General features: G+C 35.2%; 1 protein-coding gene across 4 annotated transcripts in view; it reads right to left on the bottom strand.

Moving 5' to 3' along the window:
• Window positions 1-25,241, bottom strand: part of cped1 (cadherin-like and PC-esterase domain containing 1) — a 76,203-nt gene that overhangs the window by 24,324 nt on the left and 26,638 nt on the right. For all 4 annotated transcript variants that reach the window (XR_006928583.1, XR_006928584.1, XM_046873932.1 and 1 more), the window contains 3 exons: window positions 24,408-24,576; window positions 3,790-3,886; window positions 2,997-3,133 (listed from right to left, as the gene is read on the bottom strand). Coding sequence is in view for 2 of the 4 variants with exons in the window: in XM_046873932.1 (XP_046729888.1) it covers window positions 2,997-3,133; window positions 3,790-3,886; window positions 24,408-24,576 (403 nt within the window). In the remaining 2 variants the exon portion in view is untranslated. The remainder of the gene's footprint in view (window positions 1-2,996; window positions 3,134-3,789; window positions 3,887-24,407; window positions 24,577-25,241) is intronic.

Genomic DNA, 25,241 nt, shown 5'->3' with positions numbered 1-25,241 from the left:
TGCTGCCTTTTATACCAATAAAAAAAAAAAAAACTGTAACAAATATGTGGAATTGACTTGTGAGACATGTGCATCGTGAAATTGCGATGGCTATGCTCACAGTTCCACTCAAGTCATCTTGGCAGGAACAGTGTGTGCCAGACAGAAGTCAACATATACACACACTCATACACACCCTATCACCATGGCATCAGAGACAAACAGTTGAGATCAAGCTTAGACATTCAAGCGGACACACACTTCTGCCACTTTTCAACCCCTGGTCCAGCCCCCTATCCTCTGTCTCTCAGCCTGCTGCCGTGAATAAAAGAAATGAGGGATGAACGAAAGGAAAAAAGAGAAGGAGGGAGCGAGTAAACAAGTGTGGTATTGTAAGGGTTTTCCACAAGTCGCTGGAGATCACAGAACCTCAGCGGCAGTTCACATGTCCGTGGTGGACAAGCTGGAATGACGAATGCCAGCATTAATCACAAATGAGTGTTGTAGCCATGGGTTATGATCATATAACACACACTACAAACACTCAGAACAATGCACAGATTCATCAACTAATCAATATGCCGTCTCATACCAACAACTGCTAGTCATTAGAAAAATTAGTATTCAGCCAAGCTAAAGCTCCAAACCTTGACTTTTTTTTATTTAATATATAAACACAGACTATTTGATACATAACCATGGCAGATCCACAGGCACTTTCTACCACTCGTATAATTAAAACAAGAAATAAAATAAAGTGAAAAAAAATTATTGAAAGATAAAATATTTACATTGATGGTATTGAAATACATAATGAATACACAACACCTTTTTTTTCTTTTTTTGAACATCAAAATCAATAAAAAAAAAGAAGTGACAAAACAAGAAATAAATATCTATTAAGAAATTATAAAAAAAAAAAAAAAGGTAGAAGGAAACCTAAACACTGAAATTTTACTTAATTAACTTTCATTTTATGATTATATTTATTTCTTTATTTTAAACTCTGAGTATGTAATGGGAAAAAATATGTATTGGGTGACATATATAAACTTTTTAATGGGTAAATGATGTAATTGAACCCAGAAAATCTTTCCTAGCTCAGGCTGCCTTTTAAATAAATACTATGATCTAGCCACAATGAGCATTCTCTGCACTATTCATCTCTGAGACCCCGAGAGCTCTTTGCATAAAGACGTGCATGTCACGACTGATCATGTGCTTCTTAAATCAGGAAGTGGAGAAGAAAAAGTCCTGCTGAGGAGCCGAAAGCCTGTAATGTGCATGTAGAAAATTAGGATACAGGCTTTGGCTCGGACGTCTAAACCGTTAATGTAACTGTTTATGAAGGCTCTTATAAAAGATGGATGTGGAGAAAGAGACTTTTCTTAAAAGGAGATTAATGCTCTATATCAGTGTATTAAGTAAAGCAGATGTACCTATTGCAGAAGACGGAAAGAGAGCTGGGGATGTCTCAGTTTTTTTCTTGGGACCCTCTTAGTGCATTATTTACTGTTTTTGCTTTGATTTGGCCTCCAGAGATGTTTAGGGTAATACTGTTATTTAGGTATGTGCACTTTAAAGCTGATATTCCCATGTATTAGTGAAACATCATTCATCGCCATTCCTCGTTTCATCTACTGTTTTTTTTACACAGTCTTGTTTAACAAATGACACTCCAACAAGTAACACTGCAACCACACTTCAAGTTAAATTGCTCAAAATAAGCAATATATATATATATATATATATATATATATATATATATATATATATATATATATATATATATATATATATATATATATATATATATATATTTTAGTTTTAGAGAATACAGCATTTATTGGGCATGTTAACACCTCCTTTGGGGTTTCTTTCTTTTATTTATGTTTCTCGGAATTTGTATTTTATTTATATTCCTTATATCATAGTGAAATATGTTTCTTTTGCATAAAAAAATTACAATTATTTAAATAAACTTGCTTTATAAATTTTTTTATTACTTCTTTAAAACCTTTTCAGTATATTACACAAATTATATTTCTCCAAGGAAAATATTGGGATGTTCTAGTTTAGAAAAGAATTGATAAAGTGATGTTGAGTTTGTTTGTCAATATCTGTGTTTTCTAAAGTTTTTTTTTTATAATAATAATAATAATAATAATAATAATAATAATAATAATAATAATAATAATAGATTTTCTAGGAATCAAATGAGAATATTTAAACTGTTTGTATTCATGAATAGTTGCATTTAAAATTGCTAAAAGTCCAAAAAAGGTTAGTTCCTGTATTCATTTCTGTTTTTTCACCTACAAAGAGTTGTTTTCTCACCAGCCTCTTTTGTCTCTATTTTATATCCAAAGAAATAATGCTATGAAACCAGTCCAAGAAGCCTTTGTTTTTGAAGCCTTTCCTTTGCAAAAAAACATTTATTCCAAAGTGCTGACATCTTTTTATAAACTTTCTCCTACATAAAATGCCATATCAATAATTTTGTAAATCTGCTTAACCTATTGTTCACTCTTTAAATATTAATGAAAAGTAATAAATAATGAATAATTATGTTACATTTTATAGGTATATTTATAATATATTAATAAATTAAAATGATCAGATTTGTATAGTATTTTATAAAAAAAATGTTGAATGCCTATGCATTTTAGAATTTATTCAAAATAATAAATGAATGGATTAATGATTAATATAAATACATTAAAAGCAATAAATATGGTGTTTTTAAAATATATTCATAAAATATATTGTTTAAAAAAAATTATATAGAGGTTAAAAAAATTTATACTTTATTAATTTCATTAAAAAAATTAATTGTTGGTTTACAAATATCTGCTAATAATATATTGTCATGAATTTGTGTCCTTACATGACTATAATATGTGTAATATCATTCATCCTGACTATTACAGTCTTTTACTGAAATATTCTTACTGACTATATTAACAGTATTGAATGAAGTGATGCCATTATTATCATTATCATTATCATTATCTTACCTTCTTGTCCATCATGCATCGCTGCAGCTGTGGCTGCTCCAATACAGGATGCGAACAGCTGTCTGGTTGCCAGGCAACATCCCGCCAATCACACGTCCTGTTGTCTGAACAGCTTAGGCACGGCACCACCCAGCGTCCTGTACACAATCAAGTAGAGCTTTATAATCTGATGCATAGCAGTAAATTTCCATTTCAACAAAAGACCTTTCATTTATGCAGCTGGTCAGTATTAGTAATCTACCTGCAGATCAGTCTTTCTAATAAACTCAACTTCTGGTATGTAACATTGTGCAGTGATTCAGATGGATGAAACTGCTGCACTTTATAGTCGAGTTGTTTCTCCAATAAAAGATGTAGGATATGGGATTCATTTGGAAGAGAAAATGGGTTATACATGTTGGTTCAGTGGTTTGTGTCTCCTAATTCGAGTAAAGGGAAAATTACCAAAGATATTCTATCCCAGCATTCATCCAAATGTCCTATACAATAATTTGCCTCCAACTTTGTGGTCACAGTTTAGGGAAGAACATTTTCCACATAAAGCTGGAAAAATAAAGGCAGGTGTCCCAATACTTTTGTCCATATAGTGTATGTTCAATCTGCACATTCAGACAGAAATCATTTTAGAGGGAGTAAATAACTTCAACTTATATCTCTGAAAAGCATTTGCACTGTTTTTGTTTTATAAACATTTGAGTTATAGATGTGTGCTCAGCTATGATGGGGCTGTAGATCAACAATTACTGAAAGAGTACTTTAGTGTACTGTGTACCAGGAAATTGTCTAAACTCACCGGGTGCATCTCCCGAAGAGCAAATCGGAGATGATTTAAGCTCAGGAACAGGTTCCAGGCCACAGGGCTGATCAGGTCTGACCACCAGACCACAGTCCTGCATGCCAGAGAGAAACACACTAGAGTGAAATGAAGCAAACTTGACATTACATGCCCTGTAGACAGTAAAACACAGTTAACTCAGTGAGTTTGTTTTTTCTATGTGTATTTTCCTGCTCTAGGCTTCTGTCCCCTGTCTCTTCCTCTGTACTAAATCAAAGAAGGTTAATACCACCGCCTGCCCCGACACAGCCTTGCCAACCGTCTGGAGTCAAGAGGTCAAACTAACTGAAGAGTATCAAGGAGACCGATGCGACCTCCTCAGGCCCCAGTGGGAGCCATCAGGTCTGGTTCTCTAAATGACAACCAATCTCCCTCTTACCCCCACTACCCACCGTGCCTTCACCCACTGCGCTTTACACAGAGGCTTCACAAGGCCACGTCACATTCCCCATCGAGCCGCCGCTGCTCTCAACAAAGTGCCACAAGACAACTTAACAGGGATTTTCTTGTTCATACCTGCGGTCAGTGTATCCGCGCAAACACGGGCGGACTTTTTGATTCGGCACAGGGCCGCATAAATCAGCGAGCTCGGGCAGCGGAAACCGTTCGGCGCTTTTCTTCTACGCACTCGCCCAGAAACCTCACACCCTCACGCTAAAGAAAAACGTTTGTAATTACAGGACATTTAGAGATAGATCATTTTTCTTTCTTCTTCTCCCCATGTGTCGTCTCTGCATTCACTCTGTGAGAAAAAAGGTCAGGTTCATTCAGCTGGACTGAAAACTGACTGATAGGAAAACCCAATAATGTGCCCTAGACTGACAAAGTGGCAATTCTCAAGTAATATTATATAATAATAATAATTAAAATAATATACAAAAACAAACAAAAAAACCCAGGTTGCACAGAATTATTGGCACGCTTTAGTAAATAGCGATGACTTATTTTATTAAGTAAATAAATTATACACAAATTAACATTAATAAACCTGCTTTAAATATTCCTTAATAGAAAATGGTCCATGACCCAAACACTGCAAAATTGTTTATATATATATATATATATATATATATATATATATATATATATATATATATATATATATATATATATATATATAATGTTTTTAAAGCTAATTTTCATATAATTTTACAAATGACTGTATTCAGTTTATTTAATGCCCCATTGTCATAAGAAACTATATACACTAAAATCCTCAATTAGATTAGAATTAATAAAAGTTGTTAAATTATGAATTTAGAAATTAAAATAATCCAGACACAATTGTAATTAGAAATATTTTCAAATATAATAATAATAATAATAATAATAATAATAATAATAATAATAACAATAAAATAATCAGAAGAAGAAGAAAAAAGATGAAGATAAATGGATTAAAGCTATAGCTATAGTATAGCTAAAGTATAGCAAAACATAACAATACAAAAAAAATAGTAACTGAGATAAAATTTTAATAGGGAATTGAGCAACATGGAATTGCAGTTCCAACAAACAACAAAAATAAAAAACAAAATGGACATCACTATAAAACATCCTCAGAACATGTCAAATATACAACTATCCAAGAAAAGCTCAATTAAAAAGATTTCCTTTGTGCATCCGGTAGCCATTTATGTCTACTACAATACTGTAATCTCAGGTGATAAAAGCATGAGCCTAAGCCTTTTCAATAGAGCTGTCTGTATCCTCCATTAGATCAGTTCCCACAGTTCCACCTACAGGAACAGCCTGAATAAAACAATCAACACTATTTGACAGCCCTCCAGCCAGCCTTTTTACCTCAGAGTTCATCCATCAAGAAAGCTCTCAAAGCAAAGTCCTCCTGGGCTATAATAAGCTTGTTTAAAGGACAAAACCTGGATCAGTAGGATTAAGGAAATGAAAGCGGTTCACAAGAGATTGAAAAATATCAGTGCTAAAGTAAAAAAAATCAAGTACTTTGATTTACCGCCCAACACTTACTCCCATCTTTAATGCCAACTCATATATTTAATATATTTACATACAGTTAGACATGTTATTTAACATACTAACATAAACCTTAAAACCGTCCCATCAAACTATGTTCAAATTTGCTTCGAATAATTGATAGTTATCCATAATGCTAAATTGTCAAAAAAAGTTTTGATCTTTAAAAAGATGTTGCCATTTATTGGACCCATTCTTTGCTAATATACTTTATTGAGATCATGTTTAATCCTGGTTATATTTTTTATTTAATTTTAAATTAATTGTACCCACTCATAGGGTTCAGGTTTTTTTATCAGTCATGTGGATGTGGAATAAATTCATAAACTTCAGTTGATCAAGTAGCCCCCAACATTACAATGATTAGCATCAAAAAAGAAATTACGCTATCTGATTAAGGCATGTGCATAGCTGCTATTTGGGTCCATTTCTGACCACAGAATGAAGTGACCTCACAAAATGAATTCAATATAATCCTTCAGAAAATAGGATTAGATGAAAATACCCAAGCCTGTGATCTGATAGAAAAGTGAATGGAGCCTAGGATTAAAGCTAATCCAGACTCTACATAGGGCAGCCACTTTAAGAGTAGCTGGAGAAAAAAGGCAACAATTTAACACATGTCAGGTCTTTTTATATATAAATAGAGAAAGCAGGATGGAAGACAAAGTGTATTCAATTACATTGTAATTGGAATGTCTGTGTTTTGTTTGGTTGAGACAATAGACACTGTCTTTTCAGTGGGGTTCAGAAACGTCAAGGGCGAAGTAGTTACAGTAAGTCTATAGAGGAAGGAGTGGAAGTGCTGCAAATCAAAGTATTGTTAAAAACAAAAGGAAAATAGACATGAAGGAATCAATGTGGGATCCATTAATCACAGTCTCAAACCAAGAGAAATATTTTCAAGTGTTTCTTTTACTTAAAATGTTTTTTTCACACCATATACTCTTTTAGATATTAAATGTTTTCTTGAAAAGTAATCCCAGCATTCCATCCCCTCCAAAAAGACTGCTAAAGACTAAATTATTGGCACCTCACATCACAAAAATTTGGCAATCCATTCCTGAAGAGAAGAACAACCCTTTGCCTCTTCCTGTTTGGAAACCACAGGATTTTAGACAACAATTTCTTGGCAGGCTTTCACAATTTTACACTTTGCACTTTTATTTATGTTTCATCAACAAAGGCCAACAAGGGATGTTCTGGAGACATAAGCAGAATGATTTCAAACATGGGAATGTGTTTTTGTATTGATTTTGAATAATTCTTGGGATCATTTTTTTCTTGTTAAAAGAAACAATACTTTGAAACAGGACTTTTAGAAGAAAGGAAATGCAAATAGTTACAATATGTGGTGATTATTTCTAACAGCTGGTTTTCTCATTCTTTTAAAAGTTGAAAATAATTTTTGTAATTGACATTATTCCATATATATACACTTAATAAAAAAAGTGAAACATTAACTATATTATTATAAACATTATGCTAGTTTCAATAAACTATTCTTTTAATATAAGAACTATTGTAAGATCTTACACAGAAATTTGACATAAACTGAAAAAAAAATATCATTCTAAAAATGATGAAAGTCTCCAATATCATGAAACAAGTGTATATGATGAAATAAGTGTATATGATGTATATAATTAACTTCCCCCAACATCCACAACATTTGAAAACAACTATAAATAGATAAAAAATTTAACTATGACCTGTCAATATTTTGAATCATAGTGACAAAATATACAGCCTTATTAATTAATTACTAAATAATAATAAATAAATAAATAATAATAATAAAAAAAAAAAATAATAATAATAATATTAGCAGTAGGATAAGTAGCACATTTGGTCAAGACTTGGGCTCTTATTTCCAAAGAGTTAATATCCATAGAGATAGAGGAATCTGAGTACATGCACATTCTCAGTAATCAGCCAAAGCTGAGGAGTAATAGAATAAAAAGACAACACTAACAATACCAAATGATTTTGATATGCTGTCTCTTATTCAGACACTTCTCTATCAACTTGCTTACTCTGAGTTTTTTTTATGACTTCATGCATATATAAGGCACACATGGATATAATCAGCTGGAACAAATGCCAGACATCCTCATACTACTAAGATGGAAGCAGTGTTAAGGTTAATTTTTGTGGAGCTAATCTCTGCAGGCTGCTCCTACTTGGATTTCGTTTGGAGGAGGCTGAGAGAAATCAGTGTGTTTTGTAGTAAGTAATCCAGCCAGGTCTGCATTGTTCTCTTCTTCCTTCCATATGTTTCCTTAAAGTGTTGCTGTCATTCACTGACACATCCATAATTGCAGCATAACTACAGCACTCAAGGGGAAGTGGTGGAGAAAGAGTAAGGAATTTCTACACAAAACAAAAAAGATTGATACAGGTCTGCTGACATGTTCATTGAACAAACCATACGAGTAGGATAATGATGATAAACACAAATCAAACTTTTGTCATGTTTTTCTTTGTAAATCATGATGAAATAACTTGTGGTAAGCAGCTTCTGCTCTGAGAACAGATTTCACTAATTAGACTTGATGTGTGGGTTGGTTTGTTGTTTGGATGGATGGATGGATGGATGGATGGATGGATGGATGGATGGATGGATGGATGGATAGATGGATGGATGGATGGATGAATGGATGAATGGATGATAGGGTAGGTGGTTGGATATATAAATAGATGGGTGGGTGGGTGTTAAGGTAACTGGAAAGATGGGGGATGGGTAGATAGTTGGGGTATAAATAGATTAAATTGGGCAGATAGATAGATAGATAGATAGATAGATAGATAGATAGATAGATAGATAGATAGATAGATAGATAGATAGATAGATAGATAGATAGATAGATGGATGGATGGATGGATGGATGGATGGATGGATGGATGGATGGATGGATGGATGGATGGATGGATGGATGGAAGAAACTGAAGCCATTTGCTGCAATTGCTTTATAGGTCAAAAGAAAAGCTGAGGGGATGTAGGTCACGTGAGTGGGTTCACAGTTAAGACCTCTAATTGTATGTTCAGCTCACAGACTCCAATTTCAGAACAGATCAAAGCATGTATAATCAGATTAATGTGGGCAGGTTATAACAAGCAGTATTTTAGCTGTCGAAGATGATTACATGGGAAATTAAGTATATGAATACTTTACAGGCCTGCAATAAAATACAGCCAGACATTATGAAGGGAAAAGAAAATATCTGACATATTTGACACAGAGAGTCAAATGCCAAAATGTCTTCCATGCATTCCCAAATGCCCTAATTACCTCTAGGAATATACGAAAGTCAATGTCATTTAAAACACATAAATGCAAATAATAACCACTTGGGGAATAACTGGGTAGTGTGATGTGGCCTGATTTGGAAATTATTGTTACCACAGCAAAAATTGATTATTTACTTTACTTGGCTTTACTTTAATACTTTTATTCCTGTTACACAAAAACAATTTGTCAATGTAAACAACATACATTTTTATTGATTTATGGTGTGTTTTCCAGGAGACAGGTTATTTCCAGTTATTGCTTATATTATAGAAATTCTATACAGCTATTCCAGTGCACAATCCAAGCTCTATGAAGATATGTTTTGCATGGTTTGAAATGGACGTGCTTGAGTGGCCTTCTATAAAGCTCTGACCTTAACCATACTGAACACCTTTGAGATTAATTGGAACACTGGCTGCACCCCAGGCCTCCTCGCCCTTACTTCAGTATCTAAATTTACTAATGACTTGGTGGCTGAATGAGTGAAGAGTAATTATAACAGCAAACGAGGACTAAATGTGAAATAGGATATTTAAAAGGCACAAACAAACTTATAACCAGGTGTCCACAGACTTTTGTATATATAGTGTATTAGACACAAATACATATTATTTGAAATAAAATAAGGGGCATTATCATTAGTGCTGGTGCAGTAGAACATTCAATAGCATCTGATTAGCCGGATTTCCAAATGCAATCATGTGTTACGAAAAAGGTATATAAAAGCATATAGGAGCCACTAGGAACAATCATATACTTATAGTCACAAACACACAAATACATATTCTCTCACACACTTACACACACACATTAAATTACTAATATTAAATTATCTTTTTCCTAGTCAACACTTACACACATACACACTTGGGTTATCAGGACACTCTGGTACACACTACACTAAGGCAGGACATGAAAGCAAGCATTTGTCACTCTGGAATGCTTTGTGAAATTTTTACACAGTCTCTGGGAAATGCAGGACAGAGCTGATCCACACCGCGACTAAGCTACTGAGACCAAAAACACACACTTCAGAGGACTCAGACTTAAACCACATCCAATCTGCCACCACCTGCAGTCCTTGATGTAAGAGAGCACAGATGACATCATTCAGTCTTTTTATTTCCTACAAAATCATTAGTCCTCGGTTGAGGACAGACTGGAGAACTAATGACAGAGTCCTGTTTCCTCGATGAGCCACAGCTGTGTTGACGAAGACTGAGATCACTCCAAGTTTATGTTCTCCGTGCAGTTCCTGGCAGCACGCAAGTTGTTCTGTGTCAATACAGTATGACCTGATTACTTCAGAGATCCACTAATTTCATCAACATGTCTCTGTCAAATTGGATTAGGTAATGTGGGTACCAGATATAGACTGAGGCCTTCATGAGACTGAGCAGAGACACAGCATTCATTCCCGAATGTACACAATCATTTTGAAGTCACGCTGTTCAATGAAATTTTGCATTCTCCCTGATTATATGGCTATTTGTCCTTAAGTGCAAGATCCTTCAAGAATTGAATTACTGTATACCGCATGTCACAATCCAAAAAAAAATAAAACGTTTTCCCTATCAAAGCAATTTGCCATAATTAACCAGTTAATTCCTGTTTAGTCAGTCAATGGAAATGGAAAAAAAAAAAGGAAAAAACCTGAAGCTTGTCGCAGACAAATACATACTGCCTAAAATCCTTTTTTTCTGAAGATCTTCCTTGAAGGAAAAGTGCCAACACTGGAGACTCCTTCCATAACTGTTAAACACACATCTCCTTACAGAAGACATCATCATAGCAAAAAATAGCCATGGCGTTTGCTTTTAAATACAATATTTTGTTTATCTCTTGATTATCAGCTTTAGATAACTGTATGTGGATTTTTCATACAATTCATTTGAATGAGAATTTGCTATAGAAACACTGATATATTAAAATGATCACATTCATTGAGACCTAGCTATTATATTAGTACCAGCACTACAGTCAGAGCTGCTGTTATAGAGCATGAATCAATACATTCTGACCAATCAAAATTGAGAATTAAATTCAAAACAATATTAGAAACAAGCATTAATCTTAGGAGTATGACAGAACACAGAGACATGGTAAAATGATAGAAGTGGCATTACATACAGACAACATTGCAGTTTGTGTATATTATTTGGATTTCCAGAGCATTTAGTTTTGTGTGTATGTTTAAGCAACTGACATTTGTACAAAATTTGCTCTGAATTTAACATCACTTACAGTCTTTTTTTTTTTCTTCAAAACAGCCTCTTATTTCCTCATATTGAGACCTCAATTACTCTGTGGCTGAAACATAACTGGAGTTCTACTGGGCATAGAACACAAACCACCACTGAATTATATTAAATTACTCTTTCATGAAAATCTGACACAAGTTTATTCTACAATTATGATTGGCCTCCTTGTGATCATCTCAGCTTTTAAAATGGACAGTTTGTTGTTATTAATATGCAAATCCACTCAGATGCTGAATAATTTCTAGTAAAGTTCAAAATTAAATTTGACAGCTTTGGAGTTTGACTATACCTAGAAATATTTCCAAAGACGGAAAAACTTACAAACAGAAGAGAAATGGTTTCACGTATGATTGAACACTAGCTAAATCCTCTACTGCTAGATCCTCTACTGATTTGGAAAAGGATTAGGAAAAATGGGGAAATATTTGGGATATATCTGATACTGGAGGGCTGATTAGTTCCGAACCCAAACACCGAACAAGTGCCAGACCACCAAATAGCTTAAAATATTGATTTCCTATCCAAACACACGCAAACATTTTATTTTGGAAGCCACTATTGTGACATACCTATCATGCTGTTGACTGGTTTATAGGCTTATTGACTGCAAGATAATGTCAACTCTGATCTACTGAGAGGATGATATCTAGTTATGTGTATTTATGTATTAAGACATGCATACATTTAAACATGCTGTTTGATTTGCTTCTAATACCGAAACATCATAAAACATATTTCTACTCCGGAGAAATTGCACATTCAGTAGCCAGACCACTACCTGTTTGCATTTATATGCAAACCTCCACCAGGGTTTACAAAGCCACCTACATGTGTAGAAGAGAAAAAAGATGCTCAATTTGTGCTCTACAGCTCTGGCTCTCTGCACTGAATCAAGATGTGTAAAGCTTACGTGCTTGTTCTCCAGTTCTAGACCTGGCATGGACTGGCTTCCAATCAGACACGAAGAGCCATAGAAAGAGAATGTGCCAAGAGAAAATTACAGACATTGAAAAAATTAGTGTACAATCAAGCTAGATCAGCAGCAACACAAATGCCAACAACACCAACACTTGCACTACAAACAACAGCCACAACATCAGCAACAACACCAGCGATACAACCACTAACACGTCAAACTCTACCACCACCATGACCAACACAGCAGCACCACCACTACCACCCAATTATACATGTATATGTGTTTGTTGAACATCGCACCCCACGTTAAGTCTCCATTTGCTGTTAATATAACCTCTATTCTTCTGGGAAAATGGCCAACTATATTTAAGTGTGCTTATTCAGCCAAAAGGGTGTTAGTAAATCAGGTACTGATGTACAGTGAGGAGGTCTGGGGAACAGTCAGTGTAATTTATCAATGGATTGAGGTCAGAGTTTTATAGCCGCCCACTCAAGATCTTTCACTCCAACCCACAAAAACCATATCTTCGCTGTGTTCGAAGGTCTCCCAGTTCATGAGGTAATGACTCATGAGGAAATTTTATGCTAACAGAACCAAAGACATCCTATACAATTGTCCGCCTCCACCACTTTGGAAATAGTTTGGGGAAAAAACACATATTTGTCCATAGAGTGTATGTACAAAATACAAATAATATACCATTTTAAGCAACTATTTAATTGTACAAGTATTTATAAAAATAATATTTTTTCATTTATTTATATGTACTTATAGCACAAAGCATACAGTGTATACGGTGCATTCTTTCACAGTGTCTAGGCATTTTAGTGGATATGAGAATGAGAACAATTCTACATATTTATATTGATTCTAATTTAAATTAGTTGTTGGAGATGTCAATAAAAGCAATAATCCAGAGAAAATAAAGAAGAATAAATACCAGACTTCAGATATGATGCCACTTTAAAAAATGTCTTCACAAGAATTTCTACATTCATTCATTATTTTTAATGTATTGTTTCATTCCTATTTTTTTCTATTAATATTTTAATATGCATCAATCTGTAAACCAAACACATTGTCTTGTTGGCATAAAATAAATGCCATTTTTTTCTTGAGAGCAGAAATTATTTACCTCAACTGTATTATATAAGTGGGCATCATGCACAGCACACAAAGGTTAATTTATAACTTAATTTATAACTGTAATTGTCCTTCAGGTACAGGAAATTTTGTGGTATTTTGTATAGTTAAGTCGTGGAAATGTCTTCCTATCTTCTTCATAAACTTCATCTCATAAGTCAAGATTTGAGAGCACACTAATTACCCTGAAAAGCAGTCAAATGTGGGTGGTAAATGTGAGTTTTGTGGGTGGCATTCATATTTTTTTTCTCGCTCCCGTACCCTTTTTCACTCTGGTCACAACTCCTGCAAAAATCAGCTCTGATAGACTTGAAGCATTGAACCCCAGATCACAAGTACACATTGGCTCAACTCACAATTCCATCCACCACCCTGACAGACCAGAGAGCTACACCAAAGACCAGTCTCTCCGTGTTTATATACAGCTGGAGAACAAAGTGAGGAAAATCTGGTAGCTCTGTTATACTGTAAGGGACGTTTATTTGTTTTTCCAGCATGCTCTGACTCTGTTTGTCCTTGCAAATCAATACAAAGCTCTACTGATTAATGGCTTTCATCTGGTAATGTAACACATGTGAACCCTAATGGGTGTAGTCACTTCCAGGATGACTCCGCCTCCCATCCACAGTACATGCAGGCTCACTAAATGACGATGTGGTTAAAAATGATGTAAATCTGATGCCACCATATCAGAACGTACCTGAACAGTTATGGATGATTTTTGATAACATGCACACAAAACATCAGTAAGATTTTTATTTTTTGACATTTAATTTTATGGCATTTGTCAGACAGTGTTCTAGGTTTATCTCATCTATTCAACTGAGCAATGGAGGGTTGAGGGCCTTGCTCAAGGGCCCAGCAGTGTCAGCTTTGGATTTGAACTTATGAGCTTCTGTTAAGGAGTCTAAATGGAAATGTGGGAATGTTGCATTCATTACCCAGTACATAGCCAGAGGTTTTTTATAGAATCAACTCCAAAATGCACTGCAGTTGTTTTTTGCAAAAATTTAACTTTTAATGTTGATGTGTCACCTGTCTATATACAGTATCTCCCAAAAGTGAGTACACCCCTCACATTTCAGCAAGCATTTTAGTATATCTTCTCAATGGACAATACTATAGAAATGAAACTTGGATATATTTTAGAGTAGTCAATGTGCAACTTGATTACTCTCAAATATACATTGACTGTCCTGTAAAAATTCTCTTTTGGGAGATACTGTACATGTATTTGAGAGACTAGAATAAAGTTGCAATATGGGTGCTCGTCTCTCGTGCTCTTCTGCTTGACCATCGTTCACCCTTTCATTTGGGATTCGAAATGCACAGCAGGAGCAGTCATGAGTTTAAGAGAGGAGTGGAAAAAGACCACACGGCAGTTTCTGCACTCGCATTAATCATGCTGCTCAAGTTGTCCTGTCAACACCTGTCTCAAGCCAAAGAAAAAGACTGGCTGTGGAAGCACAAACGTAGGACATAATGCTTAACAGCTCCAACAGAAAAAAAAACCCACAGTTAAGGAAATGAGGTGAGACATTCCATTTTCGAAAAGCCAATTCATCCCACAATCCCAACGCATTCCCTCAAGCCAATGATCATCTAATTAACCAGAGCTGGAGCTGAATGGGGTGCGGAAGAGAGGGAAAAACACTACGACTTTTCTGTGCAGTGTCCATTGTAGTTTGCGAGTTAATCAACTGATTAGTGCTTTATGTTTGTCTGTTTTTATAATTACACACAGCTGAATACATGATTGAAGTCCATTATTATAAAATGAATTATATTGCTAAAAAATGCTGCTTACCAACCATTTTTTAAATAATGGAGCATAATGGAAAACATAATGGAAAAAGGAAAGTGTCACTGAGGCTACTCACTCCGGACCGAAAATATGATTTGTGTTGTGTATGCATGAAGACTCTAAAGCAGGGGTGCACAATACATCGATCGTTATCGACCAGTCGATCGCAAAGGTAGTGTGGGTAGATCGCATCGTATTCATGGATTTTTATAGTAGGTAGATAATTTTGACTGGGTCATTTATAAGTAGCTCGCATGCTAAAAAAGTGTGCACACAACTGCTCTAATGAATCAATAGCGCTAGCGTTAGCCGCTAACCAGGAAGTGGTATTACCACTTGGGGTCTAACAAATGTCAATGATTTAATTTAAACTTTTCCATTTGTTTAATTTTATTTCAGCAATTTAATTGATTACTAAATTTAATTTATATAATGAAAAGTGTAATGCATTCATTTGATTTATTTAATATTATAAAATATTATTTTATGAATTATTTAACCAAGCAGACATTTTATTGAAAATTATTTTGAAATTATAAACTGTTCAGATGTGGGTAATCCCAAATTGTAATAATATACTGTGTTAATAAAAAATACAAGCAATTTTATGTTTTGCATTTCTTCCCCCAAACGTTACCGAAATTGAACCAAACTGTGGCTTAAAAACCGAAATACATACGGAACTGTGAATTTTGTATACTGTTACCCCCGTATATATATATATATATATATATATATATATATATATATATATATATATATATAAATAAAACAAATCAGGCCAGTAAACTGAAAAAAATAAAAATAATTATGCCACTGTGGATTCCTGAAAGAAAGGGAACAATAGGAATGTTTTTGAAGGTGTTTTTTTGGGGGTAGCAAAAGCAGCACTAGTTATAGTGCCCATGAGAGGCACACAGCACTCTTTTTCATCACTGGCGGAAGAGGAATTCCCAGCTGGCACACTTTAAAGCAACGCTGAGAGAACTGATTAAATTCTCCAAAACATTAGGAAGTGAGCGCTTTAGTCCATATAACCATGCTGATGCACACATACACAAACACATAGTTTAGACAAAACGTCTAAAGCTATCAGTAATTTGACTTCATTAAAAAAATCCATCTGGAAAGCAGCCACACAGAACAGCACAGTGAGGAACCTGAACATTCAGACTCAATTTTTTCATCATTTGGAGTCATTAAAAAAATAATACTTCTTATGATATCAAGAACTAGAACTAGAACAAGACTCCCTCCGAACATTGCAAATAAAAGTCTTCTCACACACAATATTGACATTTACACATATTATTATTATTTACAAACTTCTTTTTTACCACAAACATTCGTTTATAAGTTGCTACTATAAAAACTGCAACATTTTACAATTTGTGAGATGCTGTTTTAGAAAAGTAATCAACATCTTCTGACCAATCAGAATTAAGGATTTAGTGCTTTGGTATATCAGAGGTAATACAACAATGAAATTATTATAAACCATTTAGAAATTGATGTACAGTATCTTAAATACAGTTTGTTTATAACTAAAAAAAAGAAAGAAATTGAGTTGTTGACACAGTAGGTAGCTGCATTGTACTTTTTAATGCTTGTAATAAAACCCCAGAAGCTGCATGATAAAAGGCTTAAATATAAAAGCACATGGCAGGTGCTATGTTCGTTCTATGCATCCCAGCTGGACTGTTTTATATGGTACACTCAAACACTCTCCTCCAAGGTGTCCTGCTGCTGCCTACACGTTCTACTCCATATGCACTAATGCCTGCATAGGGTAAAGGCATTAACACAGAGAGAGCATCTGTGTGTGTTTGTACAAGAGGTGAAAGCACTGGGGGGTGGGGAAGCAGGCATATAATCCTCCAAAGGTGACACCATTGGCACATATTGATATATAAAGATATCCAGATATATGGAAGGTTATTGAGAATATGTTTTTCAGCACTATGTGGTTGTGAGAGAGAGGAGTTTGCATTCCTGTCCCACTACATCCTGCTCATTCAGCTTATAAAAAAAAAAAAATCAAATTGCCCCCAACATCCCAGCAAGTTTTCCCCCATTAGCCTGACAATTTCCTCGGCCAGGCTCCCAGACACACGAGAACACTTCAAAGAACACCAAGCTGAATAGACTTAGTGTTGTTGGGGGCCCCTGGTGGTCTGAATTCTGCCCTCCACCATCTAAAAGAACCCAGTCTGAGCATCTCAACTGACCCATGGGTGAAGGAAATAGCAGGAGATGAGGAGAAGAGACCAGATGATAGAAAGTTTGGTGGGTAAAATAAAGGCACAGGTGTTTCTGGTGAAATTTGCATTTTACAACTGCAAACATTAAAAATAAATAAATAAAGAATTCATTATCTGTTTATCTTTTTAACAAACATTAAACTGTTTGTCTTTACTGCTCCTGTATGCTGCAATACATGTCATTCAGAATTGGATAGTTGTCCTGTTTTGTTGAGTTATTGCCATTATTGGCTCACTATAGGCCGAGATCTGAGTTAAGTTACATTTACCATATTTTTCGGACTATAAGCCGCTACTTTTTTCCCACGTTTTGAACTCCGCGGCTTAAAAAACGAAGCGGCTAATTTATGGATTTTTCATGGGTTTTTCCCGGTTTCACAAACTTCAAGCCAAAAAAACTGAGCGGCATAACATTAGACCAATGAAATTTCCGAACGGAAATGAAAAAACGCACCTCACCTGTGTTCTGAGCTGGGCTGAGCAAAAACTTTTTTTTTTAAACGCACGACAATGCCAAAAGATAAACTAAATAGTTGTGAAAGAAAGGAGGAAGACAGTGAACAATTAATTTCTTGGTAGGCTACTGTTTAGATACAAGCCGTTGTAGCGTGTTAAATCAGGGTTAAGGGAGAGCTCGAGTTGTGACTCCAGTTGCAAGAGAAATCATATAAGCACTGACAGGTTTCCAAAACTCGTGCTTTTTTATTTTTCTTGGCAACAGCGTTACGGGTTAGTCAAAGAAACTTAGAAATGAGCATCAGAAAATAATGAGGACATAATCCTCAGTCTTGCACACACGCAGTAATAGCGGAAAATTTCAGTGGCATGCTATTCCCAAAATACCGCTATGCTCCTAAAGAAAGCGCAACATATTTCACCCGTTACACCGTGTGTAACGTGTCTTTCGTTAAAGCCTGTGTAAAGTACATTAGTTTCAGTGTAGATAGGCTTATAGACAGGTGCGGCTTATTTATGTTCAAAATAAAAATATTTGTCAAATTTAGTGGGTGTGGCTTATATATGGAAAAAGTCCGTAAATTACGGTACTTAAATTCTTCCTCCACACAAAATATTTACTTGGCACAATAATCTTAAAGCTGCATCAAGTTGTACACGCAAGTGATTGCTGAAATATATTCAAGCCAAACTAATTTAGTAATAACTAATAACTAATGCAGGATCAAGTGCATTTCTACAAGCTGCCAAATAATGCGAAAGGAATCGGATTAATACAATAAAAACAATTATAAAAAAATCATTAGTAAAACTCTACTGGTAATAACCTATACTCTGAATAGATGTTTATATCAATCAATTTTTCATGCTTCTTTGTTGCATCATATTACTTTTGACAACAAATGAGAAAACAAAACACATTATTTTCTTTTCCAGTCTGCTTTTTCTATCCCTGATTGTTTTTTTTTTTACCCACAATTAACACAAAATGCTTTTTTTTTTATTTTTTAAGAAACAGTGTTTTAAACACTGAGGAACAAAACAGATTTGGGAAGTTTTACTAAAAAGCAATTACCATAATCTAAGGAGAAAAATCTAATTATCCAAAACTGAACACATGAATTTTTCCCTGCATATATATTACTTTTAGACTGATTTTAAATCAGGGAGGTCGCTATAAATATAAATGTACATCCAGATTTCTGTAAAGTTGTAACAATGCCTGCTGTTAAAAGTGACAAGTTAAACTAAATTTAAATTAATACAGAGCCTACAATGTTTGTGTCAAGATTGTCTCTGGATGATTGAAAAATATATATGGACAAACTGGTTTGGTGACAGATGTTGTTTGAACATACAATATATGAAGGATCACATCAAGATTTTGTTTTTGGATATTTTTGGAAGCAGAACATTAAAATATTACAGTGTCGACTTTGTGGTTGCCATGTTTACTATGTTCTTATCAGTGCTTTATCATGCATTGGGAATCGAACAATGTGAGCAGGAGGAAGTCTGCATAATATTCCAGTTTGCTAATGGTAACATGAAACAACCCTCTCTCTTCTCCTCGCTGTCCTTGCAGTTCGGGTCAAACATACCAAGGTTTAAAAAGTGAGCGATTTGTCAACACATAAAGCATATGTCAATTGCCATGCAGAGAAAATCCCAACTCCTAATGGACCATTACATCTTGGAGGCCTTGACGAGTTGTATAAGTTTTGGCGATGTGGTTCTATTGATATAACAGGACCTCATCTGGATCTTCACGGTGCCAAGCTGATACACAAAAGTTTCCTCTCTTATTATAGACTATACAGATGAGGGAAAAGGTTGGGGAAGTGAGGGTCATTTGACTAATGACTACACCATACGTGGGTTCTGGCTGCACTCAAAAGAATCAGAGATGGGAAAGCTTTCAGCTTCTAAATGGGGCAATGAGATTCTCACAGCTGCTGGAGGCTAACGACAATGCTGGTTAGTTCAATCACATATGGACCATAGGGTTAAGCAATTGGATGTTTGTTTCCTGCTGTGCAGCTTTGATGGAAACCTGTGATGGCAGGGATCAGTGGAGGAGAGATGAGTAAAAGAGCTTAAAAAAGACAAGAAATTTGACAAGACTTGGCTTCAAAAGAATTCCTCAGCTCTGCCATCTTGGCACCTGTATTTCACACGTTCTAATATTTTATAATGGATTGGGTCCTGTTTAAATGTTTTTAAACTGCTAAAAACATCTGCCAACTCCCAGATTAACAACAGAAAAATGTCTGTTAAAAAAAATGTGTGGAGAGAGGTGAAAGGATGTCTAACACAGTTGGAACCATTTAAAATGAATATGGGGCAATCAGACCAATACAGGACAGGGGGAAAAAATTTATCTTCATGTCTTGTATTCTCTGAAGACCCTAAGCCTTTGCAAATCTTGGCCTGTCTGTGCCTCAATATGAAGATATACAATACTGTTTAAAGCTAAAAGGTTATGGTCAAAATACTGTTTCCTTCGCAAAAGCAAGAGTGTGACCGAAAGAGTCAGGACAAGACAAGGATGGAGAGTAAGAAGAACTAGACTCGATTGTTCATCTTCGATAAATGCTGTACCTTAGTCAGTGTTGCAATGGATCTGGAGTTCATTCCAGAAAAAACTTGCCGTAAAGTGGGAGAATTCACCCCAGTTTAAAAACATGCAGTGTTATATTTATTCAAATATACAGTAAATTAAGTGTAGCCAATATACCATTTTGGAAGGTGGGAGGAAACCAGAGAAATCTGAGGTAAGCCCATGCATAGAGAACATGCAAAACTACACACAGGCACTAACTAGATCTCACAATTGAACCCCAGAACAATGCCCCCAACAAATCTGATTAGACAGATAAACAGATGCATAAAAAAATCAAATCTTGTCACATTCATACCATAGTTTTTTGCCATTTTTCAAAATAACATTATTATTACCTGGGAGTACCTCATAACCATTTTAGTGTTTTTTCTCAATCAGGTTTGTGTCCTTGTCCTACTGAGCTGTTCATCTATTGGTATTGGGCTATGCATGTTGATTAATGTCTCTCTGTTGGTGTCATTTGACATCATTAATGTCCACCAATCAGGCATTACATTATGACCACCTGCATAATATTGTGCTGGTCCCCCTTTTGCTGCTAAAACAGTTTGGACCAGTCGAGCATTAACAACAATAACGTCTTCAGCAGTTTGAGCTACAGGAGCTGTTGAATCTGTTGGATCGGACCACACGGACCAGCCTTCGCTCCCCACGTGCATCAATAAACTTTGGCTGCCCATGACCCTGTTGCCGGGTCACTACTGTTCCTTTCTTGGACCATTTCTGACAGATACTGACCACTGCAGACCAGAAACATCCCACAAGTTTTGGAGATGCTCTGATCCAGCCGTCTAGCCGCCATAATTTGTCAAACTCACTCAAATCCTTACACTTGCCCATTTTTCCTGACTCTAACACATCAATTTGCTGCCTGATATATACCACACATTAACAGGTGCCACGATAAAAAGATAATCAGTGTTAATCACATCACCAGTCATAATGTTATAATGTCATAATGTTATGCCTGATCAATGTAAAATTGCATACCACACAGAGCTGAATTAGTCTACACACCATTTACATTTGTACATGCCAAGACTCTCAGTTTCCACAAATCACTTTACCAAAGTGTATACTGTTCACATCTGTTATATATTACATCAGATAAAAAATGAAGTATCACACTTCATTTCACAGTTTATCATTGGTAATGGAGCACAGGTCAAACATGCACACAGCCATGTTAACCTCAGGAAGTAAACTGTTACTGACAGAGTACACTATTGACCCATAGTAAGAAGAAATATTTGTGTTAAACGTGTATCATCAACACAGCATGAAAAAGAAGTCAGCATGAGTCTGCGCCGGCTGTCACACGATGCTCAACACAAGACAGCAGAAGGATTAACAAAGAAAGACAGTATATATGTTTAAGCGACTTCAGGATCAGCGGTGTCCTGCATTTTCTATTTACACATCGTTAAAAGTACCACTACAGGAGTCTTTAAATGGGAACACAAACTCAATTTATTGCAGGTAGGAGCACACAGGAGAAATGTACACCTCTAAATAGGGACTTATTGCCTGAAAAGCTGCCAAAAGCGGAAGAGACAAAGATTTCAGAAAAAAGTGAGGCATTAAAAGTAAAAGAAATATTGAGTAGTAAAGTGTTTATTGCAAATGCTTGTACTATGATACACTTACAACTCAGCATCTCACTCACACTGTTCCAAATAATTCTGATGTTTTTAATATTTCATGGCTAAGGGATTCTTCTTTTTTTTTTTGAAGCATGGCTTTATAGCTGTAATTTTTCGTAAAGTTTTTATCACCTTAGTTTCACAAGCTTAAATGTGGATCAAGATTCAATGAAAAATAATACAAACTAATGTCACATGTTTTATAAGTATTAATAAAACTTAAAAAAAAAAACTCCAGTAAAGTACACTATATAGATAAAAGTACAGACACCAGACTTTTCCAGTGATATGTGGTTCTTCCACTGTTTTCAATCTTTGTAGGCACAATAGAAAAAGACCAACCCTGTTCCAGCATGACAATGCACCTGTGCACAAAGTCAGCTAAATGAAGATATGGTTTACATGGGTTGGAGTGGAAGATCTTGAGTGGTCTGCTTTAGAGCTCTGATCTGAACCCTACTGAACACCTTTGGGATGAATTGGAATGCTGACTGCACCCCAGGACTCTTCACCTGACCTTCATCAGTACCTGACATTACTAACACCCTTGTGGCTGAATGAGCACAAATCTCTACAAGTACACTCCAAAATCTAGTTGAACATTTTCCAGAAGAGTGGAGGGAATTATAACAGCAATGGAACTGAATGTGGAATGGAATGTTAAAAAAAAGCTTGAAACTGAATGAAAAAAAAAAAAAAAAATGAAACTTTGGTCCATGAAGTCTGCGCTATTATATCATTAGAAAAAAATAAATAAATAAATAAATAAATAAATAAATAAATAAATATATATATATATATATATATATATATATATATATATATATATATATATATATATATAACTGTTTGACTTAACACAGTTGATAAATAAATGTACATTTCACTGAAAAAAGTTCAGTGATTAGATTATAGATGCTCATTCATTTAAAAGATGTGCAAGTGCATTATGAAACATGGAGTAATGAGCTATATATTACACAATATAATAAGAATATAAAAAGTATAAGCCGACATTTAGTCCATCGTTCTCAGTGTTCTCAGTGAAGTTTTTAATATTAAGCCAAAAAAAGCATGATAATGTGATCGAATAACGGAATAGCATTTTGAAATGTTGGCAAATAACGTCAAAATAATGAGAGAATATTTCTAAATACCCAATCAATGACAACATCTGAAAATAATTATTATGCGGTCTCTTTCGGTCTTCATTCTTTTACAACTTGTAATTCAGAATAATTGTGAGCTGCAGTCGTATCAGAGTTATTTTACTGCAATTAAACAGTATAACAAATCATTACTTATTCCATTTCAATTCACATTCAGCAAATCTACAAGCCATCCAGAGTTACAACATGGATTAATCAGCTAGATTTGTTTGACAATCTTGAAAATTGTTTGACACTATTTAAACATCGGTGCTCAGTTCTTTCCCTTCTCCTCTCTCATATCTTTCTTTCTGTTCTCCTGCTAGATTTATTTTAGGCTCGATCTGATGTGACTGATCTGTCAGTACACACTGCCTTGCTGTCAGACACGGTTATACACTGTGGACAAGTGTAACAGACACACACTCAGATCTACCTCATCACTGAGACATTGATCAGACCTATCAGCTTGCACTGAAACCTGAACATGGCCTTGGATGAAAGAGGAAGAAAGCAGTGAGACCATGGACAGAAAAAATTAGTTTCAAGCATTTTTATACAAGAAGTACTGTCAAAGATAGTCGAATCAAAATAATAATTTTGCATGATTTCATGCACCAATCAGAGACATTATCTAAAGTATCTGATTGACGAAAGAGAAAAATCTGACTGCTTTTGATGATTTGCCACTGTTTCCCAGCACTACTGCAATCACACTCACAAAGCACAACTAATAGATGGTTGAAGAGCATAAATATGTCTCCACTATTTGGACATCTGATGCAGGAAACCAAGTGTTGCTGCAATAAAATAAGTAATTACAGCAAGACTAATAAGATAAGTGTGTAGCTTTGAACCCTGGACCCACAGAGAGATCTTGAGAGTTTGACAAGTTAACGCAGATAAACTCTGCTAACACAGATCCTTTGAGAAAACCTAAATAAATCACACTCTCAGTCCGTCTTCATGATAAAAGTATCTTTGTATTTTCTGGTGGGAAAAAAATCATGAACGTGTGTGTGAGACTTTGTACCTGTATGAAGCCGCACATCACATACTCGTCAAACATCGGCAGGCTGGGCCGGCTCTCCCGGAATATGTGCAGAGTGTATATCGTCATGACGACAGGCTCCTCCTCCGATTCATCCATCAGCAGAATGTTGATACGGCTGTTGCCCAGGCCGAGTGGGTAGTTCACCATTCTGCGAAAAACGACAAATAAGTTTTCAGAAACCGACCGTAACTAATCTCACTCACACTCACACTCACACACACTCACACACACACACACACACACACACACACTAACACACACGAACAAAGAAGATTAGTGTAGATCAAAAAGCAGGGTCGGGTCAAAAAGGCAAACTAATATCCACGTTCAAATAAAAGACATAATTACCGAACTCTGCACATACAACCTTAATTAACCTTATTAAAAGGAATTCAGGAATGTTCCATTATTTTGTCAACCTGATCTTCCTATAGCACCCAAAACACAGTTACAATAGAAATCCTAGTTCAGCTGTTATGGCACTTAATAAAAATGTATGTGTAATTACGTTTATATAGAAAAAAGTTGCATTTCCATGCATGCCATTCAGTCTTGTTGGGTCTTTCAACACAAGCACTTTCTTTTACGACTGAACATCAAATCATGGGAAAGCAGACCCAGAAATTAATCTGATAATCTAATAAATCAGTCAAAGGCCAATGGGAATGCAATCCGACACATCAGAGGAGAGCAAGATATTAACACAGGACAGCTGGAATACTGCCCACTGAGTGTCCATTGTTGTAATGTTGAGTAGATATTTCGAAATATTTGAGCATTTCTTTTTCATTTCTGGTTTGAAATAACCAATTG

The sequence above is a fragment of the Silurus meridionalis genome, chromosome 18, assembly GCF_014805685.1.
Source record: "Silurus meridionalis isolate SWU-2019-XX chromosome 18, ASM1480568v1, whole genome shotgun sequence".
Classification (NCBI taxonomy): domain Eukaryota; kingdom Metazoa; phylum Chordata; class Actinopteri; order Siluriformes; family Siluridae; genus Silurus; species Silurus meridionalis.
This window is presented reverse-complemented; position numbering and strand designations above follow the sequence as displayed.